The sequence below is a fragment of the Chelmon rostratus genome, chromosome 7, assembly GCF_017976325.1.
Source record: "Chelmon rostratus isolate fCheRos1 chromosome 7, fCheRos1.pri, whole genome shotgun sequence".
NCBI classification, from domain to species: domain Eukaryota; kingdom Metazoa; phylum Chordata; class Actinopteri; order Chaetodontiformes; family Chaetodontidae; genus Chelmon; species Chelmon rostratus.
In genome coordinates this window covers 25,883,852-25,907,755 of record NC_055664.1, presented here as the reverse complement: position 1 = coordinate 25,907,755, position 23,904 = coordinate 25,883,852, and the positions used below count along the sequence as shown (strand labels likewise).

General features: G+C 42.5%; 2 protein-coding genes across 2 annotated transcripts; one reads left to right on the top strand and one right to left on the bottom strand.

Moving 5' to 3' along the window:
* The first annotated feature begins 705 nt into the window (after positions 1 to 705).
* On the top strand, positions 706 to 5,008 carry sertad3 (SERTA domain containing 3). The gene is made up of 2 exons (XM_041941032.1): positions 706 to 943; positions 1,952 to 5,008. Exon 2 carries the CDS (start codon positions 1,965 to 1,967, stop codon positions 2,622 to 2,624), a length of 660 nt encoding a protein of 219 aa, XP_041796966.1. The 5' UTR covers positions 706 to 943; positions 1,952 to 1,964; the 3' UTR covers positions 2,625 to 5,008.
* Positions 5,009 to 8,275: 3,267 nt separating this feature from the next.
* kcnk6 (potassium channel, subfamily K, member 6) lies at positions 8,276 to 22,907 on the bottom strand. The gene is made up of 3 exons (XM_041940730.1): positions 22,502 to 22,907; positions 16,684 to 17,076; positions 8,276 to 9,954 (listed from the first exon to the last, which is right to left on the bottom strand). Exons 1-3 carry the CDS (start codon positions 22,815 to 22,817, stop codon positions 9,704 to 9,706), a joined length of 960 nt encoding a protein of 319 aa, XP_041796664.1. The 5' UTR covers positions 22,818 to 22,907; the 3' UTR covers positions 8,276 to 9,703.
* Between the last annotated feature and the right edge of the window lie 997 nt (positions 22,908 to 23,904).

Genomic DNA, 23,904 nt, shown 5'->3' with positions numbered 1-23,904 from the left:
TCTTCATGTGGCGAAAAGTACAGTGAACTTTGACATATTGGTGGTTTACGACAGCTGTTAAGTTCAATAACAGCCATCTCTCCCTGAGGACTGTTACCCAGGTAAATGGCTCTGTTTCTGCCTGTAATATGACTGGTTTGGACAAGTGCAGCTAAAAAAAATGACTTTTGACACAAGATTTTTAAGTGTTTTGATTTATTCATTATCGTTAACCTTTGTAAATTGTCAGTAATATGTGCACATTTTCATGTCTACTGTTCATTGATCTCTTCAGTAGCCTAATATTCTCCCAGAAGATTGGTGTTTTCTGACTGTAAGTTTAACAAAAACATAATACATGCTGACTGGAAAACCCACTCAGCTGTCTAATTGTCAGAGTTTTGCAGACACGTTGTCCACTTTGGATTTAATGGCAAAATGCGGATGGGAATCTCTCTCCTGCCGATGATGGAATTAGGAATTAGTGCTATACAAATTACATAATAACAAGCTTGACAAACCGACCTGTGCGTGAATAAATCAGGGCGGGAGCTCATTTACAGGGCTTCATATTAATATTATTATATTTGTCATTTAAATAGATTTGTCTGTGTTTGATGCGGGTTTGTAACGTGAAATTGATCTGATGGCACGTAACGTATACAAACTTCATTACCCACAATGCCTTTCGAACATCCAACCCCAATTGGAAGCGTTTGACGTGAAACTGAAATCACGGGCGGGAGAAGATCGAAACAGTTGGGTCGCTTAAACGAAACAATAACGTTTAGAGTTTAACCTGCTTTAAATGGTTTTTAATCGGTGACTTATTTCTGCATGACTTGAGTAAAACGTGTGACGTTAAATTAGGTTTTGTGGTCGAAGAGGACGGATAAAGACGACCAACAGCAAGGGTATCGACGATCGTAAACTTACCGAGGAGAGACGGGAAGTGATTCAACAGGTCTGTTTGGCTAAACATGTCATACTTTTAAACCAGATTTAAAGCCTACCATCTAGCTAGGTTAGTGTTTTAACTGCGTTTGTCGTTTTCGTCTGAATCAAGCTGATCAAAGTCAGTTTAGGATCATTTACGTTACGAATGAATGGCCCTTTTACGAGAAGTTTTATGTTTCCCTCCAAACTGTGAGCTAAGTTACACGGATGAAACTAACTTACGTTACAACCCCCAACTCATATTTAAGCTAACGCTAACTAACTGGGTGACTTAGCAGCTCTTCACATTATCACCTTTAGGTAGCACGGTTGTTTTAATCGGTTCTACATATGCTATCATATGCAATTTTCAGCAGTAATCTAAACTCTCTATTAAGAAAATGTCGTGTTTTGCCAAATCGTTGTAAATTGTAATGATCATTAAATCCATTTAGATACACTGAGTATGAACTTTTGCCTTAATAAGCTGTCTGATCAGGCTCTTCCTTAATTTTACCTTTTTTATTAAAAATATTTGTTAATGTATTACCTGGAGCAGTTAAACTGCCTTTTTTCTGCTCTCCTCACTATCAGCTGTCTCAGTCTATGGCTGCAACGTTTAATTATCTTTATTGCTCATTAGAAGCTATAAGACTAGAACAAGGCAAATGTTTACCCCAGGCTGTCAGAGACCAGAGTGATGTCTTAACATGAGAACAGCAGTCCAAAAGTGTGATAACAGTAAAACAAGCAAATCTTCTTTGTGCTTGTCAATCCTTTTTTTGTGGGAAATACAATTTCCTCGATTTACTGTTAAGCAACTGCTTGTTTCATCAGAGATTTGATCAAATGTACATGTTGTTCATCACATTATCATTTTGATATGATTCCATTTTTCTTCTTTAGTAGTTTGAATGTCAGAAATCCCTTCTTCCTTTACTAAGGACAAAACTGAGAAACTGCTATCTAATGTTAACAGTAGATGATTTTTACCCACAATATAAGTCAGTTTAACGGTTTATGCCTTCCTCAACAGTTTGAAGATTGTCATGAAGGGGCAGAAGCGCAAATTCCCACCAAAGGATGTGGAAGTTTCAGACAGGAGCAGCCCTTTCTGGGAGAACCAACGCCAGTTTGTGTTATCAGTTTCTCTGAACAAGTATCAGCGTGGCCAGGAGCTACCTGACCCCAGTCTACGGCGGTCTGTCCTGATAGCCAACACACTGCGGCAGGTGAGCCTGGAGGCTTGCACCGCACCCTTTGTGGATGCTGAGATGTCACAGCCACCTTGTAGCTCTTCATCTGCACTCCAGGAGAGTATTTTCACTGCTGCAGCAATACATCACTCTTCAGTGATGTTTTCTAACAGCCACTCAGCTCTTGCCAGCTGCCCCCAGGATTGTTCAGATTACTTCAAATTATGTGCTGCAAGTAGTTCTCCAGCATGCTGCCTCTCGTGTTCTTCAAATGTCCCTCTGTCTGTAAATGAAGATGAGGACTGGGGTTCAATGTCCATGGATCTTGATTTCTCTCTTTCAGCTGCCATCTCTTCCATTCTCACTACACTAGACTCTAACATTGACAGGAGCCCACAGACAGCTCCGCGGACACCTCTCAGGTCCTTGGAGAACCTGTCGGGGTCCTGTGAGGGAGGTGTGGAATGGATGAAACAGGGAGTCAGAGGGTATGAGGGAAGCTGGGAGCAGTAGGATGAGTGCAGGACGCAGGAGGGCAGCATGGAGGCGATCTGGACCAGCTACCTCAGTGATGTCACGCAGAGAACTGTTCCAGGATATAGACAAGTCACATGGTGCAGGGGCTCAGAGGGGGTGGAGGTGGACAACCCCTGTCCCTCTCGTTCAACCAGAATCTTGTTCTTGCCTTAGTGCTCCTGGTTCAGGCCACTTTTTTTCTCTGCCTCTTCCTCACCTTTGATTATTTCAGCACCCTTCTCTAATCAGGATCATATTAGAGAAGAACTTGTCCTGTTTGCCTGATCATCAGAAATTAGTTTCAACAGGAAGTAACCTGAACCCTGTTCACAAAAACTGAAGGCAAAGGGCTGGCTTGTCAAACACATTGAATATTCACTTTGTTATATATTGCTCAAGAAATTGTGTTTTTGAGCAATAAGAATGCTCGAGAATTTAGAAACGGTTGTTTGATGTCTAAGACAGAAAATTCTACATAAGTAGGATAGCAAGAGGAGTAGCTGTGATGCATCTGGCAGCTTTTTCAGCAACATGGAGGATTTGTGTTTTCTTGCAAAAATGTAGGTCAAGTCATAGTGAAACGTTTGTAATGACTGATCAGTGAATCAGTACATAATGAACTGCTGAAAGGCATTGTACTCCAGCCTCCAGTGTGACTCAGCTGTTTTAGAACTAAGGAAGGGAGGTGCCTGATTGAGAGCAGGATTTTTCCTGCAAATGAGAAGTTGTCTGGTAATTGCTGTTGGTTGAGAGAAAATTTCTTCAGCATTGTTGCCCTAAAATTTGTCAAATGCATCACAGCTTCATGTAATCCTGAATTCACATTGAACAACCTGGTTTATATGGAGAAAAAAAAAAAGGTAGTCCAGTCATGTACTGGTGCTGATTCATGCAGTGGACTGAATGTTGGGTGACACATGGGGTAAATCCCTTAAAACACAAGTGTAAAATGTTAATGTGATTTCACTGCTGTGGGAAGTAGAACAGCTGAAACACTAATAGGTTAAATCTTCTGTGAAGACATTTTTAGCCCCATATTTATCCATGAGGGTATGATATCTGATGCTAAGAGGTCAGGTCAGGATTTCAAACAGGAAAATGTGCGTTATAGTCATGAAAAATGTTTGCGTATTCATGATATCAGGCCATTTGACCAGAAAATATCCTCAAGAATCAGAATTTTGTTCAGTTCCAAAAAAAAGGAAATTTCCACTGTTCATTATATCCCTTAACTTTCATCTGTTACAATTCAATAACGAGTAGTTGGAGGTATGAATACATTTCATGAATGTTTCCTGTATTGGCAGTTAAGATTGTTACCTCTTGAATATTACTCAGTGGAAAAAGCACAACTCTCAATGCCTCTCAACGATCGACTTTTAAACTGAAAAGATTGAAACTGAAAGTAATTTTCTCTCAGAGACTGTTGGAGCGCCACTTGCTCAGCAAACACACAGTAACACAAGGTTGTTCTCAAATGGCTTCATCAACAATAAACCACAAAGCTCAGAAAGAGTATTTAATGTCCTCTAATAGGCGCTTTTATTCAAAGAGCCTTTACAGTACTGTGATTCTATACAAACGTCCTCGTGGGTGTTAATGTGACAGAACAGAACTACTGCAGGTGTCACGAAGAAGAACTACTACACAACAGCTTCTGTCACGCTTTGAGGCACATTGGCTGATGGAGTCTGATGGTGCTGTCTGAGCTTAGTGAGGGTCACATGTTTTGCCTGGTTTACATCTGATTTATTGCACTTTTGTTAATATGCATTTGTAAGTCTCAGTCATGTGATCACGTAGTTTGTGTCTTGTCTGTATCAGTAAGCCGTGGTAACAGCACAGATGAGATTTGGTCAATTTATTTAAGCTGAGTTCTGTTAATGCATGTTAAAGAAAAACTGGGAGGTGTTTTAACTGTAACTTGACCAGCTATAGATGTTGATCCAGTGTTTAAACCAACATTGCTGAAACGTGTGACAGGAAATGCTGAGATAAATTGTTTGAGAAAGCACATGATGCCTGTTTGTCAGGATTTTGTACTTTTTTTTCTGTTTAGCTGGCGAAGTTGCTTCCTGTGCAAAGATCCTTTCTGAATAGCTGAGATGCAGTCTCAAACTATTTATAAATGGTATATTTGTTAACAAGTTGAGTAATTTATGTGATAACATATTTGACAATTCACTAATGGTATATTAATATACTGTCATGGCATGTATTTACTTTTATTTCTGAAAATATTTTAATGCTTATGTGTTGAAGTTGAGGGCAGAATGCTCAGAAACTATGAATTTAGACTTTTTTTTAATACAGATGTCTGTTTATATATACTGGCATTTTTAATAAAACTTGAACTTGATTTGATTTCCAGTTGGAATGCATCACAAGGACTGAGTGTAGTGGTATTTGACAGTTTTGGGAAAGGACTGAGTGAAAGGGGTGGAAAATGCACTACCTATCCTTTTATAGCTTGAAGCTCATCTCATGCTCTGTCTTCATGCACTACCCTGAGTGAAAGCATTGCATCCAGTGTCTGCACCTCCAGGCTCTCCTGTTACCTTGTAAAAGACAGTTTAGGTAATCTGGGTGTTGTGATCACAGCAGATTCAGAATCATCTTGTGTCTGTCGACCTCTTGTGTTCAGATGTCATTCCTGCCTACATCACGTCCACTAGAAGGTCAAAGGTCCATTAGGTGTTGAGATTTGTTTGTTCAAAGGAGCTAACAGCTAGCTAAAAAAAAAAAAAAGTTTTTTACGTGTTTAGGCTATTTCAAAGTACCTTTAAACTGTCCTCCAGAGCTTGTGTGATCGCTGCCACCACCAGGTTCACCAGCACAAACGGGGCCACAACCACAGAACTGATGAAGTAGATCAGAGAGAGCCAGGACAGGGAGCTCAGACAGCCATCATCGTCAGGACGACGCTTCCTCATTGTGTCCTCGAGAGACAGAGCAGGATTCAGAAAGGAAGACTGGCACACAGACTGGAGGCCACAGTGCACATTTTTTTCTTACAACCCTGTTTCCAGAAGTCGAGTCGTTTTCAAGTCTTCCCTGAAAAAGACGTCTTCTTGTCTTGAATATGTGGTTCAGCATTAACGGTGCCTTCACACCAGCCACATGCCATGCTCACTAATGCACCCCCGTACCATCATGGATGCTGGCTTCAGAACTGATAAGCTGGATGGTGCCACTCCTCTTCAGCCCGGAAGACTAGAATTTCAAACTTTGACTCGTCAGACCACAGGACAGTTTAAATGAGCTGAGGACCAGACCAGTGTTTCTGGATCTGGTTTATATACGGTTTCCTCTTTGCATGGTAGAGTTTAAACTTTGAACCCACCAGTGAAGTCCACTACAGAGATCTCTTCACATTCTCTTTAGTGACATTATGTACTGTAGACAGTGTATCCCCAAATTCTGAGATTTAAACATTAAATTGTTGCACTACTTGCCAGCGCAGTCTGTCACAGGGTGGTGAACCCCTCCCATCTTTACTTCAGAAAGACCCAGCAGCTCTGGGAGGCTCTTTTTATACCCAGTCATGTGACTCACCTGTTGCCTGTTAACCTGATTAACGGTGAGATCTTCCACCAGCTGTTTTCTTTTAGCATTTCACAACTTTTACAGTCTTTTGTTTGCACTGACCCAACTTTTTAGAAACGAAACACTTCTGGCATCAACTTCGAACTAAGGATAGATTTTTCAAAAACAATGAAATTTCTCAGTTTCAACATGTCGTCTTTGTGCTATTTTCAATTAAAAACGGGGTTTCAGTGTTTTACACAGCATCCAAACTCTTGGAAACAGAAATCTCAGTTGGTCACAGTAATAGGAATAATTTGACAATTATACAGCAAATGAAATAAAATAAAAATTTATCTCTTGAGCTTCAAAGAGCTGACCTCACAAGTTAGGATACAATATTCGTCTTATTTTAAGGATCAGTAATTTACCAATAATTTCCTGAGAAGTTTTCTGTGGAGACTGTAATTATGCTCCATTTAAACCCGATTAAACATTTATTTTAGGAAACTTTATTCTCCACTTATGTAGGATTGTGTGCTGCTTTTAGACAAATTTCATATTTTCTGCTAAAACACTAATTTAATTGAAAAGAATTCATTGGAAGTGTACCAGTTGAATAACAAACTACTTTCTTTCAAGAACATTATTAGAAAGCCACAGATCCATGAAGGGTTACCAAAGTTTATTTCATAAATGGGTAAATGGGAACTTTGACATCCCATAAAACTTTTTTTTGCTGTCAGATTGATCAGCTGACCTCATCCTGTGCACTAAATAACAACTCCAGCAGGTAAAAAACATCACACTGTTTTAAATTGTTAAATGGAATATTTGGCATTTATTGATTTTATTTATTTGTTGGTGAACGACCCTCGCTGAGAATCTGAGGTGAAGGTTTGGCCTCGATATCGGTTGGGAAGCAACAGCCAATGAACTCACCCCCTCCAATCTGCACTGACGTGATTGGCTGCAACGGAAGGAACCATCTGATTGGCTGAACTTGAATCAAGGCATGTGTCACACACCAGCAATAAACACAGGTTCAACCGTTTATATCTGAACATCCAAATAAGTTTCTGCTTAAAATTTTTTGAGGATTTCTACATTTCTTCAAAACTTAATTAGTGGGACTCACACACATTTGGATTTGTTTCATATTTACATACAATAAATATAATCCTGAAGTATATTTATGAATCCTCCTGTGTGCATTCATTAATATTGAGACTGATCTGACTCCATACTTCGCTGCTCTGTTGCTGCTGTGTGCTCCTGCAGGGGTGTTAATGCGCGGATGAGTGCGTGCAGCGCTAAGAACAGCTAAGAATAGCAGCCACCAGTTATCATGACTACAATGCTCTGGACGAGATGATGTTGCATGTGTTAAAATGGAACAGCTGGAGCTTTGTCTGTGTTGCAGAAGCATGTTTCAGCGTCCTATTTGCTGGATCGTTCTCATTGAACTGCCATGTGGACATTTCTAGCATTGGAACGGTTGATCTTGGAGCTCACCTGAGGAACGCATTATCATGAAATGTGTCAGGACAGTTACTGAGAGCTTGGAGAGATGGTAACGTCCGTGTCTCAAAGACTGTTGGATGCATTTCCATTAAATTTTGTACAGACATTCATGAACCCTCAGAGGATGGACAGTATTTCAAAGCTCTCAGACACTTTGAGTTTAGGCCAGGCATGTCAAACTGATTCCATAAAGGGCCGTGTGGCTGCAGGTTTTCGGTCCAACCAATGAGGAGCACACCTGGCTGGAATCAATTAATCAGCTGATCTCAGTCTTCAGCTGATAACTAAGTGATCCCTTGATGTTGATTGGTTGGCCTGGTGTGCCAACTCACCTTGGTTGGAACAAAAACCTGCAGCCACACGGCCCTTTATGGAATGAGTTTGACATGCCTGGTTTAGGCGGATATGCACCTCATAACAAACTTAGTTTCTTAGAGGAATTGAAAACTGAGCTTTTGATTCTGCTCTCAGGCCACATACCCTTCAACAAAACTCGAAAACTACACAAGATGTGCAAATTCAATTTTTGGATGAGTTTTCAGCACAAACCATCTCAGTGAAGATGAGGAGAACGATGTTTAACAAACACGACAACATAATACAGAGCAAACCTTCTTTTAATTTACGGTGGTCCAATGTGAATGCATTAAACTGAAACTACTGAACTGGAACAACATACACACAACTTATTTTACAGTATCAGGATATAATGAACCTGTTAATTTGACTAAAACGTTGATGGTAAAAGAAAAATATCTGCTGTGAACATTAAAGTGCATTTCAAATGTTCATTATGGTGGTTTGAACCCAGACATTGTAAATCACACAGAACAGGTTTGACAAACAGCATTTGGTTTTCCTTTGAAATGAATCACATCTCAATCACCAAAATGAAACCTTTTATTTACCGTCATTTTTTATTTCTTTTCTTTTCCTCTGTCCCTCTATTCCAACCCTTTGAGCCTATGTGTTACTGTTCTGGAGGTGCAGTAACATGTGCTTCATACATGTAGACACCAGGGGGAAGCAGCATAAAGGAGGACAGCCCACACCCTGAGGCAACCTCAGTGCTCATGTGTACTCTTCAAGGCTGATCCAGACACAAGAAAGTTACTCCTTTCACACAGGAAATCTGGTTAAATATAAAAGATGTTCAAGTTAGCGCCCCCGGTGTTTTAAATGTTCCACGTAGCTCCACATATGACCCTTTTGTTTGAGGAAGTGATCTAATGTTGGTGTAGATTCGCTTGTCATTTCACCACAGCTGTGATCATTCATGCTTGTGAAGACACATTAAAGTGGGGCAAAAGCAAGCAAAGGCCAATCCTGGCTTTAAATATCTGGTCAATAGTCTGGAGGTGTTTCGGCCGTGATGTGAAGTGTAAAGAGAAGGGGCTGATCGATGCACCCAAATAAAAACAAATGCAGTTAAACGTGTAAAAGACTGACAAGTGCACCCACAGGTTGTGTTTGGCACCAAGGTTTAGTTTGAGCACAATTATATACAATATTTGTTAGTCCTGAATGAGCAACCAAAACCTGTGGCACAAAAAGCAAAAAGTGTGACAGAAAAACATGCAAATACACACAAAAGTGATCAATCAAACAGACAAACAACCACGTAACACAAGCCTGAGCCCTTCATGTGCTATCCCGAGGCTGTAAACACACCAGCCAAGCCTGTGCAGTGAACGCACCGCGGTTACACCAGTGCTGAGGAGGAAAAGGAGCATCTGTGCCTTTCAGCCCAGGCGGGTTGCCGTAGTCGAGTTAGTCCTTTCGTATGTGCACCTGTTTGTCGGTGCTATCACAAAGGCTGAATCTCAAAACTCAAACTCAATTCCCCATTTTTAATATGCTCGCTCCTCCTCCGGATGTTTTTAACAAGGAGACTAGAGAAGACAAAATGGAAAAAATGAAGTCAAGAATTCAGATTCAGCCCAGCAGTCAGGGTGTTTTAGCACTGGTTCAAGACCAAGGGGTCACCAGAGGTAGAGCCTCTTCCCTCTTCTCTGCCTCCCCACAGCTCAGCCTTTGTTGATGGTGTTGTACGAGGGCTGCGATCCCGGCTCCAGGGGCTTGCTGGAAGCTTTTCCTGTCAGGAAAGGGGGCATCTGGTCTTCATGTTCACTGTCCACGATGGGCTCCCTGTCCTCGTCCAGGTCGGACTCCTCACAGCGCGGCAGCTGCAGGAAGGTGGTCAGGCCGTGCAGGTCGGCCATTTTGTGGAAGGTGCGCAGCAGGAGGTACATCACCATCAGACCCACGAACAGGTAGACTGCGGGGAAAGAGAGACAGCGGTTAGCCAACAGCTCAATGTGAAAAGGTACTTTTCAAAAGAGTCGTTATATGGAGATGACTTTTCATGATTTATGGTATAAAACCTTTTCAGAATTGATCAGATACTCATTAATGTGCATGATTTTCTCTTCTTTGGCACTGTCTGTATGTACAGTATGTATGTATTAATGAAGGTATATACAGTTTGTATCAAAGGTCAACGTCCAGGTGAGCTGTGAATTCACAAACCAGCTTGCAGAGTTAGAAAAGCCGTTTCAAGGCTTGGACAACTGGAAGCGCTTTGAGGAAGAATAAAGTATTAATGTTCTGCTGATGTGGTGTATTAATGAGCATCACAGTCTCACAGAACTGCTGGCATGGCTATAAACAGCAGCTGAAAATAATCTGTATTTGTCGAGCACCTTTTAGACAAGAGGTGCAGCCTTCAGTGCTTTACAGCAAAGAATCAGCTTCACATAAAGAAGACATAGAATGAGCATTAAAACAGGGACAGAAATATAAGATGGAGAATAAAACCACTGAATAATAGCAATAAAATGCAGTAAAAACATAGCACGAAGAATACATAAAATCAAGTAAAATACGACATTTATAAAGAAGTGCAGCAGTGCATTAGGGCGAGGCAAAGCACAAAAGCTTCAGTCTGTATCAGGAAGTCGCGGCTCGTGAAAGGCTAAAGTGAAGAATCAGTTTTTAGCTTTGTTTTAAAAATATTCAGTGAGCTGCTTCATGACATCTGTAAGTAGTTTGTTCCTGAGCTTTGACAAAGGCTGCAGCCCCGATTTCCTTTCAGCTGTTGCTGGAAACCTCCAATAAACCAGCAGGAGATGATCACAGTGTTCTTGAAGGCAAATAATAAACAAGGGATTTAACAATGCAGTTTGGCTTTGTACACAAGGAGGAGGACCATCAAATCAATTGTGAATGTCGCAGGAAGCCGGTGCAGAGCTAAAACTGGACTAATGTGGTCTCTCCTTGTGGTTCTGGTTCATAGCTGAGCTGCAGAGTTCTGAATGAGCTGAAGTCTCTCAGTGTTTTTTTTTCAGGAGGCCAGTAAATAAAGCATTAGAGTGATCGAGTTGACTTGAAATAAAGGCATGAATCAGTTTTTCACCACCTAGATTTACATATCGTTGTACTTCACCTCTGTTTCGAAGGTGGAAAAATGAAGCTTTTGCCACCTTGTTGATGCGGGACTGGAAAAAGATCTGAAACGACCAAGATCTGTAACCTGAGATTTAGTCCAGGGAGTTAATTTCCCAGATTATTAAACATAGTCTCTCTTGTTGTTTTAGGGTTGACGAGTAGAATTTCAGTTTTGTCCTCATTTAACTTTAAGAAATTATTGCTCATCCATAGATTTACTGCTAAAAGACAGCTAGTAATGGAGTCTGTAGCTGCAGGATCATTTGTACAGTTGTGTGTCATCTGCATAGAAACATACATTGTGCTCTGTAAGAAGTGGCTGCATGTATAGTGAGAATAATAATGGCCCAATCAGCTCCCTGTAGGACAGGTGTCATGTTTCTCAGACACATCATCACTGATGTAAAACTTTCTCCCTTTGATGTTTGTTTGAAATCAGTCAGAAAGACCAGCCCACTGTTCAAGATGATTGATCACAACATCACAGTCAGTCATATCAAACACTGCACTTTGATTTAGGAGGAAAAATGAAAATGAGAGCTTATTTGCATCAGAACTTAGTCTGAGGTGGCTGATTATTTTAGTCAGAGCAGCAGCAGGAAGCGGGATCGAGTGCAGGTATGATGTTAAATCCCTATCATCTGATCATCAAACACCAGCAGGTTTTTTTTTATTTATTCATGTTTTTACAGTTTTTAAGTGTTGGCAGGGGCCTTTTTCCGGTTGGATTCAGCATGCACAGTCGGTCTAAACTGATTACAACGCTGTGAGTTCATGTGTTTTTCTCTTTACGTGACGCAGGGAGACATCGTTTTAAGTCATAAGTGTCATGTGCCATTTTGAGCACCACATAGAAGTTTAGCAGAAACCACACACATCTGGCTCAAAGCAGCACAGTGTGAGCGCCCACACAGCACCGCCCGACTACACCCAGCAGTGATGTGAAGGTTTCAAGCAGAACTCACAGAATTATGAATTGAAAAAAGGGAAAATCAAATGTGAAGTATTTTTCTTTATAAATGGCAAATAAAGAAAAGAAAGACAAGTAAATATGTCATCAGCTCAAACAAAAGAAGTTCAAAGCCATTTATTGACAGCCTGCTCTGTTTGTGACGGCTTAAGCTCTGAAAATGGAGCCAGTAAAAAGCCGAGGAATTAATGATAAAATTGATAATGAAGTCTGACATACAGCATAAGGGACTGTGGACAGAGAAATCTGTTCCAGTCAATCCATTTCAACAGAAAGAAGGACAAACATGCCCTCAAGTTAGTGGCCATGGTGAGAACAGAACGCGCACAACATTTGTTATTTCTGCTATGATTCTTGTTTTTTCCTTTAAGAAATGACACGAGACTTTCTTCTGTCACATGTGTGCACTGAAGTGCCCCACATAACCACAGAGTTCAGGTCCTGGACAAGGTCTCGCTAAACAAGTAGGCCAACTCTTTAAGAAAAACAGTGCAGGATTACAGAGGCCTCAGGTCTGCAGCTTTACAGTCAGTGTGGGAAGAGTACAGTAAGCGGTGCAGGGGAAAGCACCTGCTGGTGAACGTTTACTATTGTTGGTCATATGTGGTCAGTTTCAGGACTATTTAACGCTGCCTACCTGGAATTAGATTTAAAGAACAATAGATAAACAAAATGACTTCCACCAGAGAAGCACTCATCACGGTGAAAAGCAGAACTTGAAGAGTTAAAGGACTTTGACTGTCCAAACTCTGAATCACCGTTCCAAAACATTTGCACTAGAAATGCTGTGCTGTCGTGGAAAAGCCTTGAAACAGCAGTTTTGAACTTTGCACAGTCAACAATATGCTGAGGAGGTTTCAACATGTTTGGGACCTTTACTCTGCACAACTTCAGAATACACTGTATATAACGACAACATATAGGTTACTGTAGGATAATAATAACAAATAAGAGTTTCATTGCAAAGAGATCCAGTGCACCGCCTCCACTAACAACATGAGGCTGGTAACAAGAGAAACTACTTCACGGCTTCCTGCACGAGTGCTGGAAATCTTTAATTTCTAGAATAAAATTCATCTCCCATTATTAACACGAGGTGGTAAATCAAATTATCTCAGGACACAATACCTCGACACAAAGGTGTAGAAATATTTGTCCAGATGAGAAAGCAACAGATGAACAACGTTTCAGCTGTGGAGACATCACCAGTTCCAGGAGACCCCATCAGGCTGTGAGAACAGGCCACGTCCTGCAGCGGACCGACAGACTAATCCTCCTCAGGACCTGCAGGGACTGTTCGGGTTAATCTGACTCGACCTACATCATCATTATATAATAGAGACTGCGGGACGAGGAAACGGCACGGCTGCTCCGTGTGAGCGGCTGGGCCTCCTTCCAAACTGAGGTCAAGAGATTATCTGAAGACAGGACGCAGAGGAAAACACAGCAACTTCCAGCGTGTCCACCTGAGTCCCTCTGACCAGAAAACCAGACGTTAAAAAACGATGGGGAGAAAGCGTATATCGGCAGAAAGACACTTAAATATGATGTCCTGAATGGCCGTGCATGTTTTACAGACCTGTAGAGGCGAGGTTTTAGGTTTGTTAGTCATGTCAATGAGCAAGCATTCACTCTTTTTTCCGTCCTGAATACAGCAGACCACATTCATGTCAGCACGTTACTCTGAGCTCTCTGACTGAGACCACGGAGGAGCAACACAGCTCGGCCACTTTCAGACAAAAAGGTCATTCCAGCCCTGATTCAATTACAGAGAAAACACCCGCACAGAAACTGGAAAACAAGCGCGCGACTATGAAAATAACCTCCATCATGTGACAGTGATGTCTCAAGCTCAACAAGAACAAAGAACCACTGGGCTCCAGTGAAAGGTTTCATGTAGAAGCACATGAACAATTAACATATGAATCATATCACTGGGAATGCCCCCAAATGGTTTCCACACTAAAAAAAAAAAAAAGACACTTTCCTGTCCACCCTTCTCACCGCTGAGAAGTGCAGGTGCAACGTGCCTCTCAATAACACCACAACACACTTATTCTTTGCATGCTTCACAATTTCAGAGATTAGATGATCCTAAAAACAGACATCGTAAAAAAAAAAAACTGCTTTTCAGACACTGAAAGCCGACACTGGCGACCAGTATTTGACATGTACAGCGTGTTGCATCAAAGGTGATACAAGACGTTGCTTCTAAAAATATGGGAAATACACTCTATAAAAAGCACAGGCAAATATTCTCTGGTTCCAGGTTCTCAAAAGGCAGCATTTTCTGCTTTTCTTTGTTAAATATCATTCTAAACTGAGTGTCTTTGGCTTTCAGACTGTTGGCTGACTCATTCGTTGCTCATGACTGTTCTCAGTCTCTCTCTTAAAAACCACTCGTTCATGTCTGTTTCATGAAGTTCTGCAACGTTGGATTAACTCAGAAGAGTGAACTTCAGCTTCCGGACAACTATCAGATACATTCAGAGAGCAGTTTCATTAGAGGAAGTGACCTGTCAACCCCGACATACTACCGCGAAAAGAGAAGCAATGAGAGGCGCTACTTCTCACATCAGAGGTGACAATGAAGGCTGCATCAGTCAGTTTCCCCCCTCAGAGCAGGAACACAAAACAATCACCCTTAAAATATGAAATTCTTCTATTACAGTCTCTCAAGAAGTCATTTTATAACCCAGCTCTTCCTCTAGCAGCAGGTTATGTCAGCACAATAAAATCTGCACTGACGAATCGTAACCCTCCAACGTCTTTGTTCTTAAAAAGCCCATTTTTCAGGACAATGCCTCATCCCCTGCTTTTCCTGCCTCGTCATCTTCTCTGCTGAAAGAAGGCGGCGAGGAAACGTTTGTGCAGCGGAGGGATTGAGATTGGCGTGACGGTCTCTCATCTCTGCGCCGCTGCAGGCCGCCGCTGTCGGCTCAGACAGGCGGACTCTGCCGGACCCGCTCTCCTCTGCAGCTCTGCAGGCATGTAGCAGCTGTGTGTGACCCTCACAGGACAAAACCACACCAGACACCAATGTGACGGTGTCATGTGACTCCTGGGAGCTTTCATGTTAACATAATCACAAGTGCAGTGGGTTTGTAGTTATATGAAATAACAGTAACTGGGTGGAAATGTCCAGATATTATGATGACGCCGGGTGTGTCACTCTGGCTTTTAAATCATGTTAATTCTGTTTGGATATTTCAGAGAGCAGAAACGCTCTCAGGTGTGGAAACACATGTTCATAATAATGAAGATTATAAAATCCGATTTACATAAACTGAATCTGAATAAATAACGATGAACTTTTCCATCTCGGCCAGGTACGAACAAACTGAAATATCCATCAATCCATTATCTATACACCGCTGAATCCTTTGCAGGGTCACGGGGGGGGCTGGAGCCTATCAAACTGAAATATTTAGGTGCCTTTTATTTGTGAAGGAAACGTAAAGTTCTTTATTGCACTAAGAAAGGTTTGAATCCATATCTGTGTGTTATTTTAAGCTACAGTCTAAAGTCTTGGTTAGGTTAAATTAGGCTTGTTCTTGAGTGTTTGCTTAGCTGTTAAGATTTGAACTACCCAACCAGAAGGTGCACTGAGTTTACTTGAAAACAAACAAAACTTATGTTTACATTACCTTCGGGTGAAAAGTGTCAAATTCATTTCCTTCCTCATAAAATTATATTTTAAATCCTGCATTATTTATCTCCATGCTTACTAACTTAATTTGTAACCAGCAGTCTTCTTCTTCTCTGCCTTTGTCGGCACATCGCTGCATTTCCTGGGATTGAACAAACAGCCCTGCGATCAACAGACAACCTACAGCCACATGAGTACACCTCCTCTGATGGCTGATTATCTTTGCAGCATCAGGTCAGACGACCGTGATGATTGACAGATGCTGGAATGAAAGCAGACCAACCGAGGAGGAGGAGGAGGGCAGGAGGATAGTGTTGTTTAGTTTTTCTGACCTGCATCTATTGACTCTGAATAACACGAGATATAAGATCTGACCTCAACAGTTTGTGTGTCCTGAATCGTGACTGGGATGGCGATGAAAGTGAGTGACGCCAGGCACTCGGTAGTTTTCAACATGTCTGTGGTAAATTTCATGTGTGAGCGAGACTCTGCGCTGATTCATCTGCATGAACTGAAAGCACGCATCTCATTGGCTAATCCTGACTCCAACCTCAGGACACTCATATGCATGTCACTATGTCCTCGACTGTGATGAGACAACACACTCTTATCAAACATATACTGGAGATGACACAACCTTAAAAGGAGAAGTGTGTGTGCATGTGTGTGCGCGTGTGTGTGTGTGAGAGAGAGAGAGAGAGAGAGAGAGAGAGAGAGAGAGAGAGAGAGAGGCTGGCATTGTGGCTGTAGAAACATTCAAGCTTTGAAAAATCACACAACTGTTGTGTGAGCAGAACAAACTGGGCGCAGTTTTTGGAAATCAGTTGAAAGAATATGAAAGTAAAAAGTCTGATGTTACTGTAGTTAATGGCAACAGGTAAAGTTTGGCTGTATGAGGTTTGGGTTTGACTCATGAGGGACGTAGTAACAGCTGCACTCACCCATGACAGCGACCTGGTACAGCGACCTGTACCTCTGCCCAGGCTGCGTCCCCGGAACAAAGTCCCCCAGCCCGATGGTGCACAGCGAGATGAAACAGAAGTAGATCCCATCCAAGAACGACCAGGAGTCCTCCACCGTGCTGAACACGGCCGCCGGCGCCACGAAGAAAGACAGCAGCACCAGAACCAGCAGCAGCAGGAAGTGGACGACGGTGGCCGGCTGAGGCTCGATGCCCGAACGCTGTATGAGGCCGACCGGAGCGAGGACCAGGGGGTACATGAGCCTCTGGACGCAGGCGGTGAGCACCAGCATGGTGAAGGGGACTCCGATCAGGGCGTAGAGGATGGAGAAGCCTTTTCCAGTGTCAGACAGAGGAGTGGTGTGACCATAACCTGGAGATTAAGGAAGGTGACAGATCAGTTGGAGACAGCGGAGGAAGAGGAGGCACAACAAAAAAGACCTCACATACTGGGTGAGAAGCTCAAACGCTCTCGTCAAAAGCATGATGTCGATATTCACCACGCATCGTCTTTTCAGCTGCCGATCAGTCGTTTATTTCAAGTGCAAATCAGCTTTTAGACTCAAAAACTCAACTCTTACTGAACACAATCTAAAGTTGTGTTTGGTAGTTTCACGTTTTAAGTACTTTATTATGTTCTGTGTTTCATCTCTATGGTTTCTTTTTAAACGCATTTGTTTTACATGTTTTGCTTTCATGTTTTTAAGTTTTGGGAAGATAAATACAAATTTCCACTCTGCTGGATAATAACGTTATATTCTATTCAACTATATATATATATATATATTAAGTGTGAAAGTTTAACAAGCTCCATCAGTCAGATGGTTTGGATAGTGTGCACACAGCCTGACAGGAAGTGCTGCCTGACAGCCAAAACTCAGGGCATCAAGGGGAATTAAGTCCTGAGAATTAAGTGAGAATATGTTTTTGTCATTTAAGCTTTTTACGGGGGAACATCCAGTAGATGAGTTTCCCTGAATCAGGGCGACTGCACAGTAAGGACTTGGCCGACACAATTTACAGTTTAATCATAAAAGTCACTCAGTGTGATCGTGAGTACAGACTGCTGCAGGATCAGAGGTAGTGGAGTGTCGCAGCGACTGAGCCTGTAAGACAAGCGGTAACAGTAGCACATGATTGGCTCTCAGTTGGGCTGCGGCCAACTTTTCAGTTCAAAAGCACTGAAAAACAGCAGCTGTGGCCAGAATCAGGGAACGACGGTGGGGGGACGTAAACAGCCCGGGCTCATAGTGCAAAGTCAAAATTCTCTGATTTCAGCTCCTTCAATGTGGATATTCTCTGGCTTCTTTACTCCTCTCTGACAGGAAACTGAATACCTTTTGTGTTGTGGACAAAACAAGACATCTGAGGACGTCATCTCGGGCTTTTTTGGACACAATGATCAACATTTTTCCCCATTTCTTGACATTTCACAGACCAAACAACTACTCGACTGCTAAAGTAATCGTTAGTTGCAGCTCAACTAACAAGCAGCACAACTTCACTTAGTTATCTGTGCAGATAAGCAACTGGTTGTAAAAAAAAAGTGATTCTGTCTCTGGGCTCTTCCTGGACCAGCTTTATCAGATCTTGGTACAAACATGCTGCATTCTTATCAGCTCACTGACGCTGGTGAGATTTGACCTTTAGGTATTAAAATTTGGCATTTTTTGATACTCAATAGTATTGAAGCAATCCGGTCGGTACCATAAAGGTACCAGGGCTCAGTAACCAGCCCTAGAAATGAGTCTCTCATTGGACCAGATCTCAATCCATTGCCTCCGTCACATAAAGGAAACGTGGTTTACCACACAGACACATGATAAAGCACATGGAAACAATACGCACAGTAAAGAAAGATTAGAAAAAAAAACACATCAACTCAGACACATCTAGCTGCCACATTGATCCACACCGTCCAGACAGTTAAAAGCATCCAGCGTCTGTGCAAAAGCAGTGAAGATTACAGAAAATCATCTCATGTGCAAACAACAGAACTGCAGCTGGTTCACTTTGGGAGTTTTGTGAGGCTGCTTTCAGCTGAATGCTTTCAACCAGCTGTTAGAGTAGAAGATCCCAAACCAGACAATGAAATAAAAACATCATTTCGCTGCACACAAAGGAGTTCGTACAGAAATAAAACACACATGCACCAATTTCTGTCTTTTCACGAAACGCTGAAAATTACAGCTGTTCAACGATTGTGTGCAATTCTGTTTATACAACATGTGTTTGTGTGCGCTGTAAGCTGTAAAGCTAAACAGAATGAAAACATAAAGCGTGGACGTGGAGCGACCCTGAATAAATAACCTAAATAGGTGGAAAATCAGATCAGCTTTAACAGCTAATATCAGTATAATGCAGCTGTGGTGTTCACTGGCCACGTTGGGAGGATGTGTTTAAAAGGTACTGTGTGACGGTCATTCAGGACTTCATGCGATCAGGACAAAGCGTTCTTTGTCACAGTGAGTCAACAGGTTTATCTCATCATGACCGACGATCAGAGCAGAGACACAAACAGAAACATGGCTGACTGGATGCACGTCTGAAATCCTGTTTACAGTGTTTTGAACGTGGTATCTGTGGTATGAATCCAGACTCATATACCACAATCTTTCTTTTGTGCTGATACACATCTGAGCCCGAGCCTTCGCGACCGTCCCGACACCAAACACCTGACAGATCCAACAGCTGGGTGCTTTTCATTACGGGTGCTTCCAGGGCTTTAACAGGCTGCACAATCCTCTGTTACAACAAGCACAAGTTCAGCTAAACTGCAGCTAAAGTGGACGTACAACAAGGTTACCGTGAATTCAGTGAACGCCACATAATGATGCTCTCTGCTACAAGCTCAGTTCTCGCATTTGATTTTTGGTTTTTAATGTTTTTTTTATTTTCTATATGCTGTCTCATTTTCTTCTAAGCTACGTTGCAACACTTAGAGTTTCAATGAGTAGAATTGAACTTCTCCTTCTATCTGGAGGTGAATTTAGAGACTTGTTCTGTAGATACAGAGCAGATACACAAGGGAAATGTTTTTGCTGTGTTCAGTTGTTAGACAGCTGTTGTGATGGGATGTTCTTTTCACCTCTGTAGAGAAAATACTCCTCGCTCGTATTGAATATGACCCAGCAGTCCAGCCTTAAAGGTTTCTGACCACCAGTGAAACTCTGTTTGAGAGCAGATCTCAGTTCAGGCTGAATGGGGCCAAAGAAAAAGAGACGCTGGCTTGCAAACATGGATATAAACACAACAGATGTTTCTCGAGGACAGAAAGGCATTAAACATGTTTGTTTGGCTTCAAATACACATGCAGTCTTTACACTGAATGTAAACCTGTGTTCCTCTATAGCTAAATCACCAGAGAGGAAGCTTAGATGCACAACAAAAAAATATTTTTAAACAGTTTTCCACCATTACAAAGCTGGAAGGACCCCTGGGCACAGATATACAGGCCCCTGAACCGCCCTCACACCCAGACTGAGACAAACAGCTGCAAACCACACACACTCTGCTGTAGTTGTTTTGCACCTCTTAGTCATTTGATTGACCCCACCTGACCTCTTGGGCCCCTGGGCCTGTGCCCTGGAGGCCCTCTCAGGAACCCATTCACTCAGTGTGGAGGGACACTGAACGCAACATCCTGGTGACTGTGAAACTAACTACTTCAACGTGAACCGATATGTCGAATTTGTACTTAAAACACCTGCAGCATCAATTACTTCTCAGTGTTCTTCGTGAGGTGGCCACATGATCAGGCTGTAAACAAACTCACAGTTTCACCTAAAAGCTGAAAACATTCAAATTACTTCCCAATCTGTCAGCTGTGAACTTCCACAACTGATCTGGCAGAACAACAGGACGGTTCCACTTTAACGCACCACGCCGACTGCGGCTGTACACGCTGCTGTTTGTGCAGCAACATGAAGATGGAGGTTTGAGGACAAACCTGCATGATCGTCGCTTTCCGGCCTGGACTGAGACCCTCAGGCCTAAAAACGCCACTGATAAACATATTAAAATGTTTACAGAAGTGTCACGTCAGGAAACACATGCAGTGCTGTGAAGGAAATTCATACATCACAGAGCAAACAGACGTCTACTGAGCACAAGGGTCCCTTCTCTTCTGCTTCATGCATGAATTTGCGTTTCGTCAGAGCCCATGTGAGTGTTTCTGAACGCTGACCATTAAAATGACAAAGCATTTAAAGTAAAGACAGTGTCCAATGCACTTCACTTTCTGAAGACATGATGCTTCTATCATTTAAACAACGTCAGGCTCATGTTTGTTTCATCTAAATCTAAATGGAACTCGGCTCCATGGTTTGAATTTTCCTTATTATTGTTTCTAATAACAGATGCATGAACGTGATGTCTGTGAACACAATTCATTGATGTTTCAAAGTCGAACTCCTTCACACCTGAGGAATATCATTCTCGCACTAAATGTTTGTTTCCATTCTACCAGACGGATTCTGCATGAAAAACTCCAAAACAAAACTTTTAGGAAGACTAATGGAGCCACAGAAGAGATTTTTGTCATAATATTAACTGAATCAAAAGAAAATTCTATAAGGATTATTTGAATTAGTTCCATTCAACCACCAACAGCTCTGTGGCTACACTGGCCCCACTAATGAATGTGTGATTAAATGTAAATCGGAGCTGTTTTAAGACAGCATGTGTGGCTTCTCTGCATTAGAAAATATGAGGAGATAATATAAGACAAGATGAGAGATTTTCCCATTGGGGAAACTGTTCTGTCTCTGAACTACAGATCATCCATCTCCAGGCAAACTTAACCAGTAAAACCGTGATACAGCAGCAGCGTATTAAAACTATAAAGCTCTCTGTCACCATGCGGTTCCACCTGTGCAGCATTTAACTGCCGCTATTTCAAATCATAATGGAGGGGGGGGGACAAGTAAGCTTTAAAATAACGGCTCAGTCTCCATTCTGGGGTCGGAGTCCAGCAGGTAAGTGCTCATGATGGATCTGTTTTTTTCTGTGCCTCTGAAGTCTTTTCGAATATAACCTGAAGAGAATGATGTTGTTTCAGACTGACAGGTTACCTGATTAAACTCTCTTGAACTCTCTACAGGATGTTTTTTTTTTCGGGGACGCCCCAACATGACTGCTGACTCCACCTGCAGATGACCTGGCTGGTCCCACAAAAACCTCTGTTACCTATGGCAACCCCGCTGTCAGTCAGCTGCATCCTGTAACATCCAGGCCAGGTGTCTAAATGCTGCAGAACAAATCAGACACAGGAGGCTGCAGGATTCTGTTACCATCATCCTCTTCCTCTGCATGAACAAACTCTTCATCTTAGAATTCCACAATAAAAGCCTCATGAAGCCTCCGGACGTCTCGCGTGATCAGATGAAATGAGAAAGAAAAGTTTCCATATCTGACTGTGTGCAGAGTTTTGGGGGTTTTCAGGTAAATGAACAGGAAATGAGATGAGAAAACCTGTTTGCTGGATCTTTTAACTGAGCTGAAACTTGTCTGAAACATGTGTGACACGTGGCAGAATAACACCATAAAACTATTACCAGTATTTACATTTCGCGGTGTTTTATCTCGGATTAAAGTCAAACATGAAGTCGCTCTTTTACACTGCTGGAGCTTTTTGTTTGGTTCATGGTCCCTGTTGTGTTATTGACATTTTTCTGAGGCATCTGCGCGATGTGAAGTTATTTGTCGTGAGGTTATTCGAGGGGAGTCGTGCGTCGTGCGCAATGACGCCACCAGGTGACTTCCCTCGCTAAAAACTTCGTGGTTCGGTTTGAACTCACCGACTGTGGTGACCAGAGTGTTGGCGAAGAACATCGAGGATGCCAGGTCCCAGTTTGACGGGGCGGAGGAGTTTCTGAGGACGGAGACGCCGTACTTGTTGGCCGTCAGGACTTTGACCAGAAAGCGTTCGAGGGACGCGGCGCTGACGCAGCTCTGGTTCAGAAACTCCTGCTTCAGGGCTTCCATGTCATGTCGGAGCTTGTCCTCCACCGGCCGCTCGATGCTGGAGAAAACCAGCGCTCCGAACAGCAGGTAGATGATATAGAAGAGAATGAAGCCGGTGAGCAGCAGCCACGACCTGCCTACAGAATGCATGTCTGGGTTCAGTCCGGGACGAGCATCAGTGGAGCTGCGGACCGGGCTTCCCTCTCTGCGCGTCGGACTGCTTTCTTTCCTTTTCCTCTCTGTGTGAGAACTTTTTTTGGGGGCTGTCCTAATTGAACTTGAACCCCTCCTTGTCAACGCATCCTCCTCCCACGGTGGAAACGGGAGGGTGTGTTCAGCTCAGAGTCCAGGAAGTGCATCCCGGATCCTGGACTAGTCTCCAAATACACATGTTCGGTCATCACGTGGGAACATGTCGGGTCTTACAGCTGTGGATGAGCCCTGTCGTTCATCTCTGCATCGGTCTTTTCTTTAGCTTGAATAAAGTCGTTTGACAAAACTCACAAGTGTTTCATGGTTCATTCATCCTGCCCCAAATGATGAGCTTTTTGCTTTTTAACTTGGCTGAAGTTGACCAGGAAGTGACAGATCTCCATGCTTTATCTTATTTTATTGTCCAAAAAGAGGACAGAGATTCTGCACTTGCAGGTGCGTCTTTGGTTGGTACGTATATGTGTGGGAAGTTTTCACAAAGTTTGCATGTGTCTCTCTGGCTTCCACTTTTAGCTGTTGAGGATTTTGATGTTTTCTGATCCACATGTGGCCCACACACCCTTTCTCGGTCCTGATCTGGCTCTGTGCTGGCTGAGTTCTTGTGGTCGCTCTCAGTCTGAGTTGTTCTGCTCTGTATGTAGGCCAGAGGAAAGAGGGTTCCTTGTAAATCCACACCTGTATACCCCGAACATGACTGCATGGAAACAGCTGGTAAAACCTGCTACGTCACTGTATGCATGTGATCACTCAATAGTGTTTTTGTGTGCTAAGTCCCAGTGTCCCAGACATAAGAACAATGCCTCAAACTGACCTTAAAGAACCCTGGTCTGGGTCAATGCAGAGATCCCATGATGTCCACAATGGCCTAAATGCTTTTCTACAGTCTGTTATGCTGCTGACAAGTGTAAAATTGAACAGCACAAACACAAAGCTGATGCAAAATCTGGGATGAAAATGGCAAAATTCCTGTATGTTAAATGTGCAGTGTGTGGGATTTAGCAGCATCTAGTGGTGAGGTTGCAGA